At 44.1% G+C, this 10665-nt stretch overlaps 1 protein-coding gene across 1 annotated transcript; it reads left to right on the top strand.

Moving 5' to 3' along the window:
- The first annotated feature begins 1512 nt into the window (after window positions 1-1512).
- Window positions 1513-8468, top strand: LOC145417554 (uncharacterized). The gene is made up of 2 exons (XM_080286262.1): window positions 1513-1886; window positions 8324-8468. The coding sequence occupies exons 1-2, from the start codon at window positions 1567-1569 to the stop codon at window positions 8466-8468; spliced, it is 465 nt and encodes a 154-aa protein (XP_080142388.1). The 5' UTR covers window positions 1513-1566.
- The last annotated feature ends 2197 nt before the right edge of the window (window positions 8469-10665 follow it).

Below are 10665 nucleotides of genomic sequence, written 5' to 3'. Positions count from 1 at the left end.
GCCCGACACAATGAAGAGAATAAAGTGGGATTAGAAGCTGACGTTTCTTAATAAACATCTCAGGTATCTTTGTTCTAGTTTACATTGGGTTTACGTCATTAATAGGTCAAATGGCCGTGACATCCTTTTGACCGCCGTCTGAAGGTGGCTTGCCCCCCCCCCTCCCTTGATGGGGAGTCTGGGGCTGTATTTACCATCGAGCTTATTTTGCCACCCGATAAACAGTTATTCTCCATGGTAGTTCACTATTACCAGAAACCGTTTTTTGTATTTTCCCCCTATAATATTCACTACTGATTAGCTGTGAAATGAACAGTAAAAGCACGAAGGAAGACAAAAGTAGACAAGTGACCTTTTGTACAAGTCAAGCTTAAAAAAAAAAAAAATAACAAAGACGGCCCACGAACCTGGTGATGGTGAGTCGGGGAAGCCGCTGCAGCAGTGGGTGTTTACAAAAGTGAAAGTGGATAATCAGTGCATGTAAAGAACACTGCCTTTTAAAGCACTGTACTCTCTTCACTTTAACCTGGCTTAGAACTGCCACGTCTCGATACTGAATGCTGAAGTTCAACATGAGAGTAACACTAGCGAAGGGTGTTAGTTACGAAAAGCAGTTATGGAAAGCCTGTAGGGACGTAGTATTGCCTTATTCTGACACTCTGTTACATGGAATAATCTGTAAGAAAACTAATAACCCCACCATGCAAAGATACACGAACAATAGTACTGCGTGGCCACATCAGCAAATCTGTTGCCACATTACGCAGACCCCTTCCCCTCTCTCCCTGAGGCTGTACAGGAGGGTTTATTAGGCGCTCAGTAATTATGCACAAGGAAGTCCATTAACTTCTTGGCAGCGCTGGAGGCAGCAGTGTAAAGACCCCACCAAGCACTTTATTTTCCGCCGCTTGCTGCTTTCTTCCACTCCGTGTTGGCTGTTTCAGCTTCATTTCATCATCAGCAACAGCCTTAGAGAGTCCACCGAAGGATGAATGCCTATCCCAGCTTTCTCTAACATAACGATTGCTCTTCTGTTCCATTCCAGCCCAGTGTTCTTGAACTGCATCATTCTGTCTAGTTCAGTGGCTGTCTCTTCCTCTCATTTCATCTCTGGGATGAAACTACGTTACCCTGACAGTTCATTTATTCTCTGTTCCATGAGACATGATCTCATGGCCATATATATATTTTTTTTTGAGCTGGTGATTGTAACTTAAACTTTCGTCTGTTCTTTGTATAAGAAACTCTTCCAATTTCTCCGTTTAGTGCCTAACAATACCTTTTCTTGTTATGAACACTCCTTTCAGTAGAGGCGTATTACATATATGTCTTGGCTACTTCATTTAGCATGGAAAACCACCTTACTGACTACAATTTCTTTTGACAGGTGTGACAGAAGAGGCAGAGAATAGTGCACAAGAACAAGCAGTGACGAGGTGAAGGGAGGAGGGCAATATCAGTATACTTGCGAAGATCGGTGAAGAAAAGGAAAGGATCCGAAAATATACCAAGAAAAGGAGTAGACAAGTGACCTAAAGCTGAGTCCTACGTGTGCCAGTGTTCACAATGCCTTCCTGTACCGCCACCACACCGTACAGCCACAATCACAGCGGCAGCAGCAACAACACCAGAAGCGTGGTCTCTCACATGCGCTACAAGGGCCTCTTCAGTCCACAGGTAGCCCCCACCACCCGGGCCTACTGCCTCCTGCTGTCCTTCGTGCTGGGGACGCTGATGCTGACTGCCGGCTCTGTATTCTACCACGTGATCCTCAGCAAACCCATGAGCGGCTCACATCCAATGCACACCCCGCCCCTGCCCCTCGCCCTCTCCCTCATCACGGGCGGCTGTCTGACTATACTTGCTTGCATCACCTTCGCTTGGAAGTAAGTCATGGGTTGTATTCTCGTACGTTAGAATTATCTTGTAGTGTTTCTTCCTTAACATCTCATTTCTAAATATGACCAGAGTATAGAATGTAACATTCCAGAGAAAATTACGAGGTACTATATAGAATGAGTCGCTACGTTCGAGGTGCTAAAGATCCTCCCCGGACAACGAGAATATGCCCCACTATCACCCATGGTAAGTATGAACAGTACGGTATATGTTGTAGTGGCCGCTTTGTACACGTTTGACATGGTAGGCAGCTCTACTAACGCGCCATCTGTGTAGGTAAGTGGTTTTATAGACCTGAAAAACCATACGGATCATCATAAAGTGTAGGTATTTACAGTGGTTCCGGGATAATACAGTACTGAAGCAGAGTGGGTGTGATATACGACTATTCATTATCCTTTACTCATACAGTAAATAATGGTGGACATAAATGAAGTAGCATACTGAGAAAAATAACCATTCTGGATAATTGACACCTAAGTTACTATGCGCCTAATCATTCACAGTACGACCCATGTGACAATTCCCATTCTTCGATAAGATGATAAGATATAGTTTTCCCCACTACAGTAGTTTATTTGGTAATTTCAATACACGTGGATTGAAAAATAAAATCATTGGGTAATAACAGTAAAACGTGTCGGTAATTGTAGTGCCGGTGGCAGCGGCTCTATCACAGCACTTAAATTCCGAGCTGGATGGCATATTTCAGGATGACAAAGCACCTCATCTCACTGATATAATGCAGGCAAGTATTCTGCCAGAGTGGGGGAAACTCTCGCACCGGAAGCTATTTTTCTACATCAGCAAAAAGGGATAACAGTTTCAGAAATTTCATGGACAATACAATATTTTGCCGGAGTAATATGTAACTGAAGTTCTCCAGGACACTGGAAATCTGAAAATAACTGACTAACGTAGGGTTATACAGCTACAGGAAACAACTAGTTAGATAATCCATGCATCATCCAGCCCGATTTACCCGATCAGGAGCTACAGAAGTTTTTCACCACAGGAAAAAGGGCAACAGTTCCAGAAATTTCGTGCACAATAGAATATTTTGCCGGAATAATATTTATTTTCAACTTTTTCACAAGACTATATAAACGATAAAACAAACAGCCACAAAATTTTTTTTCTCTTCGGGAAAAAAAAAAAAAATTCGTGAGCAATATATTCCTTGAACAGTTTCCAGCTGAAACCGTTCAGGAGACTATACTTCGTTCTACACTGCAATGCCATACAACATGGCGCTAGTTATGAATAATTTCTGGAAAGAAACATAGAACTATATCATTGCCTTTTTCTCCCACTGAGATACGAGACACACACTACGATGACGAAAATCCTGGCCAAGTAAAGGCAGACGAACTATAATCGACGTACGGCCATGCAGCCACACAAAGCTGCTAGGTATATGTAATTCTAGCTTCTACCACTGTATTTGCTGTTCATCTTTCATATGCACAAAACACTCATACGTGGCATATCTTAATTAAGCTTGGCCGAAAACTGCTCTCTCCGTTCTGAATGTTGCAAAATGAAAATCTCCGTCAAGTTAGGGTGGGTGAACGATAGTATTCCATATTTTCATCAGGCAATTACTGGAACTGACGACACACAGCCCTTAACTCCTTTCCTGCGACGGGTTGTCCGGAGGTGAAAAGTATTATCTGGAGTCCGGCAAAATGAAAAACAAAAATCGACGTTCGTACTCAGCAGTCTGGGGGACGAACATGCTTTTGCTCTGCAGGATATAATTGTCTGAGGCTAATCAGAACAAAATATTATTAATAATAATAATAGTTAATCGCAAACTCACTCACAAAAAACGGATCATAAACATATAATACGGTATACATTTAAACACAGACAGGTAGACAAAACGTTAAACAGACAGAAAAGCAGACAGGTAGATTAGACGAAATACTGTAGAAGTAAACAGTAAGATTTAAAAAAAAAAGACGGACAAAAATACACAAACATAAACAGCAAAGGAGGCAGAAACAGACACAGATCAAAAGACACCAAGACAGACAGAAGGACAGAGAAACAAATGCGAGTAAACTGAAATATAATTGGGACAAAAACAGAAATAAACAGAGACGCAAACACACAGATAAAAGAGCACAGACATAAGTTCAAAATAAAACAGAACGTCGCTAAGCACACACACTCCACAACTCGCTAGAAAAAAAATATTGGAATCTCTAGTACTGCTACAGTGTTTATGAAATACGATAATGGGCCAAACAAATTGACACTGGGCTAGTAAACATCTCTAGTGGCCTACTTGTGTCAACAGCATTTACTTTAACGTTTCATACACACACACACACACACACACACACACACACACACACACACACACACACACACACACACACACACACACACACACAAATAAACACACACACACACACACACACACACACACACACACACACACACACACACACACACAGAAAGAGCTGCTCCACGCGTCCCACCAACAGCAAGTTATCAGGGAAGTTTAGTTGAAGTGCTCTCCCCACCTCTCCCTCCCTCTCTCTCTCTCTCTCTCTCTCTCTCTCTCTCTCTCTCTCTCTCTCTCTCCTCTTCCTTTCCATTCCATTACCTGCATTCAGCTCTCTCTCCCTCGCTTCTCAAATTCTTTTGCTCCCTTTCAGGTCTTTCCTTCTCTCCCCCAAATCATCCTCTTCTTGGCCAATTAAACTCTCTCTCTCTCTCTCTCTCTCTCTCTCTCTCTCTCCCCCTCCCCAATATATTCGCCTCAATCCCTATTTTTTTTCCCTCGAGCAATATTTTTTCCCCAACTTTCCCCGCCCAAAGCTGGTAATGACAGTCGAGTATTAGCATTCCCAGTGCACACGAGGGTGGGGGTTTGGGGAGGAGAGGGAGGTCGAGGGAGGGGGCGGGGAAAAGAGGGGGGGGGAAGTTGAGAGGTGGGGAGGGTGGAGAGAGGGGAACGAATTAGGAGAGCTATGGGAGGGGGAAGCAAAAGGGAAGAGCGAGGGGAGGGGTAGGAGAAGCGGAAGGGGGAGTCGGAAGACGGAAGCGAAGTGAAATAGAAGGAGATTAACGAGGAAGAAGAAGGGGGAAGGGGGAAGGGAGAGAAGGGGTGAACCGGGGTTAAAGAAAGGAAATGGGAAGGGAATGCTTGATGAAGAGGGGGGAGGAGAGTGGGAGGGGGCAGCTGAGTAAACAAGAGGGTAGGGTGAGAAGTGGGGAGGGGAGAGGAAGAGCGAGAAGGGGGAAGCGAGGGGAGCAAGGGTAAGGAGGTGAGTAAAGGAATGGGAAGAGGGGAGTTAGAAGGGGTTGGGGAAGGCAAAAGGAAGGGGACTGAGTTACTCGTATGTAGAGGGTTGAGATGAGGTCGGAGGAGAGGCCAGTAGGTGGAAGAAAAGAGAGGCAATAGGGGAGATGTGTGGAAAGACGATATGAGGAGTGCGGAAGGGAGGCAGGGATGAAAGTAGATTCCGGAGTCGAGGGGAAGAGGAGAGGCAGGATGGATTAAGAGAAGAATGTGGGGGAAGGGAGGAGAAGAGAATGAATGAATGAATGAATGAGATGAAAATGGAAAAGGAGATTGGGAGGGGGAAATGAGACATGGAGGGTGGGAGGGAGGAAAAGGTGCAAGGAGAGGAACAAGAGATGGGATTCGGGAGAGATGAGGTATGAAGGAGAGAAGGTGAAAATAGCAAGGGAAGAAGGGAAGCGAACGAGAGAGAGAGAGAGAGAGAGAGAGAGAGAGAGAGAGAGGAGGGGGAATGGGAGAGGTGTACAAAGGAGTACAAAAGAAAACAAGCAGCAACAGACCTTATGGTCCTTTCGAGGCTGTTTGTTACACAGTAGGCTATGACTACGAGATCTAATTCTACATGCTGAAGGATATGGATAGTAAAGCAAGAAAGTGAAGGAAAAGAGAGGGAGAGGATGCGGGAGAGGTTGAGGGGAAATGGAGGAGGTAACGCGGAAGTGGGGTGGGAGGAGGTTGGAGGAAAACGAGTTTTGAAAAAAGGGAAACAAGGAAGTGAACACAAGGAGAAGGGATAGCAAGGAAGATAAAAATTAAAAAAGGAAGATGGAGGAGGGAGGAAGGGAAGGTGATGTGGGTGGGAGAAGTGATGTGGAGGGGGAGGATGTGGTGAGTGAAGAGAAAAAAGTGCGGGGAGAAGAAAAAGGGAGAGAACGATAAGTAAAAGGCGAAAGTGAGAAAAGATGAAAATACAGTTGTAAAGGGGAAGGGAAAAGGGGTGAGGGGAAGAGGTTTGGCGATATGGTTGGGAATAGTGGAGGAAAGGGAGGGGATGAGCGGAGAAAGAAAGCAAAGGAAAGACTGGGAAGGGAAAACGAAAAAAGGATGAAGCGTTTGGTTTGGGGACAGGATAAGTTGAAGGATGGAGAAGGAAGAGGAAAAGGGAGTGCAAAAAGAAGGAATGACAAGAAAGGGAAAACAAGAAAAGATGGCGAAGAAGGAAGTTTGAAGACATGAAGAGGAAATGTTGAAGGAAGGATGGAGAGTGGGGAAGAAAGATTACCGTACGGAAAATGATGGAAGAAGGAAATGAAAAAGCGACATGAGAAGATGGGTGGCAAAATGGGAAAAAGTTGGTTGAGAGGCGAAAATTGGAAAGATGGAGGAGAAGTGGGGATAAAGGAAGGAAAGATGTGACGGCAAAACGTGAGGGGGACTGAGGAAGGAGGGAGGGAGGTAAGTTGAGGAGAGGGGAAGGGAGGGGAGGATGTTACTGGGAAAGAAAAAGTGGAGAAAGAGGGATAACAGCGAAGATAAAAATGAAAAACTAGAGAGGAAAAACAGACGGGAGAGGGGATAGAAAGAGGAAGAGAAGGGGAAGGAGAGAGAGAGAGAGAGAGAGAGAGAGAGAGAGAGAGAAGAAACGAAGAGAGGAGGGATGGGGGGGAGGAGGGGGAGAGGATAGGTGAGAGAGGAGGGAGATGACGATAAGAGCGCAGACGAGGCAATTAAAGAGGGGGAGCGACCCACTTAACTACCATCAACTCGGCAGAAAAATAGTGAAAAAAGAGAGAAGAGTGGCGAGCGTCTCAAGAGGGTGATTGTGGAGGGTTGAGTCCACGTTCGATGATCCGGGAGAGAATGAAAAGAAGAGGAAGGGGAAAAGAAGAAATGAAGCCGAAAAAGAATGAATAAGAGGAGGAGGAGGAGGAGGAGGAGGAGGAGGAGGAGGAGGACGACGACGACGACGACGACGACGACGACGACGACGACGACGGCGACGACGATGACGACGACGACGGCGAGATTAGAGAGGGCAGGAGGGAGAATGGAGAGAGAGAGAGAGGGAGAATGGAGAGAGAGAGAGAGGGAGAATGGAGAGAGAGAGAGAGAGGGAGAATGGAGAGAGAGAGAGAGAGAGAGAGAAGGATAAAAAGGAGTGGAAGGGGAACACGGGGTAGCGAGAAAACAGGGAGAAAAGAGGGGAAAGGAAGGAAGAAAGGAAAGAGGAACTAGAAACATTGTTTATTGAGACTAAATTCACAGCTGAGTGTGGCGTTTGCAAATGACGAGCTGCAATCTGTGTTGACTTAAGTGGACTGTAAACAAACACATGCCAGGCACGACTGTAAGTTTCATCAGACAATGCATGGACAAGCTGCACCTTCATCATCATCATCATCATAATAATAATTGTAATAATAATAATAATAATAATAATAATAATAATAACTGACCAACTTCCTTTGATTGGCGATTTTGGCCAGAGATAAAACATTCCAAAGCTGGATCTTTGGGACATATAAAGCTACTGATATTCTCAAGACCCGGGTACCGCACATATATTCAATAAACCACTTCACAATGGCTTCTCTCAAGTATGGAGGCATTGTAACAGACATGCCCGCCATCGCTGACCGTGACTGTATTTTCTGACACACTAAAATTAACGACTATTAGGCACCAAGTTCTGTTACACCGCATGCAGATAAATGATAAAGGTATGTAAGTTCTTAACAGTTTTAGATGAGAATGAAACTGCTTAAAATGTCTGTGTACACTATTCATTATATAAGCAGCGGGAGATTTTTCGACTGTCATGCAACCAGGCTAGGCAAGTCACATAACGTAAATGTTTTGGATTGTTGTAACCTTGCCTCGGACCTGTTCACCTCACATGGGGTAACAAGGGACTGGATAGGTACATTTTTATTTTTCTTCTTTCTTTCTTCTTTAATATGGTGCTTTATAGGGAATGATGAAATTTGGTTTACAAGGTACAATGAGTGAAAGAGAACGGGTATTGTATAGTTGTATGGTATGGGTTACATGACTTGGTTAGTGATAAATATTGTGTTTTTTTGTTGCCTTATTCGTATACCCTCGGGGATATTAAGGGTGTGTGTATACTTCTGCATGTTAACTAACCTAAGCCTCCCGCCTCAGGTACGGGTTTGACGATGGCGACGAGAGCCTGGACGAAGACCTGTACTCGCTGTCCAAGGATGACGTGTTGGACCAGCAGTACCAGGCCGCCACCGCAGCCACTACTACCACCACCACAGCCACTGCCAAAGACCCCCCAGTATGAGGGTCTCTGGGGAGGCACCACATCAGGGCTGCAAGGAGCTACACAGGAGCCTCGAGGATTTATACTCTAGCTTCAAGACTCACTACAGGCTCTTCAGTGGTTCCAAGGAGTAACACAGGAACTTTCAAGCTTCACACACGAGTTTCATGGACTCTCACACAGTGAAGATTCACCAAAGTTTTTTTTTTTTTTTTTATTAAGAGCTGACCAAGATTTTCTAACAAGGTTCATATTAAACCAAAGGGAAGGTAAAAGGTTTACTGTTTTACCGCTGTTTTTTTTAAAGCAAAGGTTTTGGACTGGAAAAATCAAATTATTCATAAAAATGTTTAATCATTCAACGTGGTTGTGAAAACTTTTGTGGACACTGAGAACTGGTCTTCATCAGCGAGATCTGTTCGGGGTCTTCTATGCCTACTACTGGCATTAGGTTCTTCAAACAAGAATCTTAAAAGTGTAAGTGAAAGATCAAGTGTTGAATATCATTGTTAGTTAGATTCATGAAGGGTTTAAATTCACTGAGGGTCTAAACACATTAAGGAAAGTGTTCCAACATTTGAAAAATCACTAAGATTTACAAATAACACCAAACGTGTCCCATCCTACGAAAACTTGATACGGTGGCCCAGGTTGTTTCTTAGGATTCAAAAGAAAATCTGCAAAAATGCTCAAGAAGTGACAACCACAAGAAGTCTTTTAAACTGTGCTTACATTGTTAACATATCAACTCTAATTTGATCTAAAATGGTATGTCAAAGGCTAATGACCTGTCAAAAAAAAAACTAATAATAACCCATTGCCTTAATTACAAAACACTAAAAAACAGTGCAGTGTACGGTAGTCATAGAGAACCAACAGTGACTTTGTCCTCTTCCAGCATCTACCTTGACTTCTGTTCCATGTCTGTAATCATCTGTCCTCGTTCACACCCCTTTTACTCACCGTTTCCCATCTTTTCCATTAACAACGTCAGATTTCACTCACCAGATTTTTTTCAATCATCCTTTACCATCTTATCCAATCTCTTATCTCGACGGGGAAAGGTGGCTTCTAACATATCTTTCGAAACGATTTAGTTAACTTCATATAAATAAAGTGAGCAGAAATATCAACTGTACGTAACCAGAAAGAGATAGTTAAGAGATGTTCAGAAGCTACCTCACCCGACGATAATACAATCCTAATATCTCACGCGATTTCATATCAGAGGAAAAGCTGTGTAATGGGAAGGCAGAACAGTTTGGGCCTGACGTGAACCCTCGGTGTATGAACAGAAAGGGGACATAACGGTGTGCACGTGTATACTGTATAGAGGGATGAAGAGTAGAGAGGGGAAGGGGGAAGTGTGGGGTAGACTGTCCAAGTCGGGCCAAAACTGTTGTCCTTTACAAATTTACAACTTTTCCAAACATGGGCATAATAATTCTCGCATATAAATTCTTCACTGTCCCACAAAATCGTCATCACTCTGCTTTCCATTCTCTGCTTCACCCAGCGATCACTCACCAACACACGAGCATAATTTCTTCCATTCAAATCCTCACCTTTTCCTTCCATCACCACTTTGATTTCCCTTCTCTCCTTCACCCCATCACCCTCTGACCAATCGACACACGCACAGGCCATCACCACCACCACCATCATTCTGCCGCCTCCATCACCGTCACAAACTCCCAACCCCATTGTTTCCACTAGAGCTCATCTCACTTCAGATCAAAGCCGATAATCCCGCGGAGGAACTACGACCAAATACTTTGTTGATTTCTGTAGCCACCATCATTATTCTGCCCATTCCATCACAAACTCCTGGACTCACTGTTTCCACCAGAACTCATCTCGCTTCACTGTGGCGGGAATCACAGCCGGCGGTCCAAAAGAGGAAATGCAGCCACGTACTTCGCTGTTTTCGGCAAGAGGATACAGTATGGGTGGGATACATAGCACAAATGGGAGCTTCATCGTTCCATGATGCTGACATAGCGATTATTTCTTTTTTAATCTCGTTTTTCCACACAGTTTTCCTGTTTGGTCGAGTTCTCGAACTGGAAGCGTTAGATATAGTCTGCACTTCACCACGAGACGCCCCTTCTAAGCTGAATAAAATAATATAGCGGGTAGGAAATATAAAAGACGTCGTAATGATGGGGTTACCAGTATGCTGTGTATTTGTCTAACGTTTCAGACTACACACTGCCTA

This window comes from Coenobita brevimanus, chromosome 110 (assembly GCF_032717465.1).
Source record: "Coenobita brevimanus isolate Jiangsu-jjx chromosome 110, ASM3271746v2, whole genome shotgun sequence".
NCBI classification, from domain to species: Eukaryota; Metazoa; Arthropoda; class Malacostraca; order Decapoda; family Coenobitidae; genus Coenobita; species Coenobita brevimanus.
This window is presented reverse-complemented; position numbering and strand designations above follow the sequence as displayed.

Excerpts from the sequence above, each read along its gene's own strand:
- LOC145417554 (XM_080286262.1), top strand. The coding sequence starts at position 1,567 with ATGCCTTCCTGTACCGCCACCACACCGTACAGCCACAATCACAGCGGC. Across the intron at positions 1,887-8,323 it reads TGCATCACCTTCGCTTGGAA|GTACGGGTTTGACGATGGCG; the intron begins GTAAGTCATGGG and ends CTCCCGCCTCAG.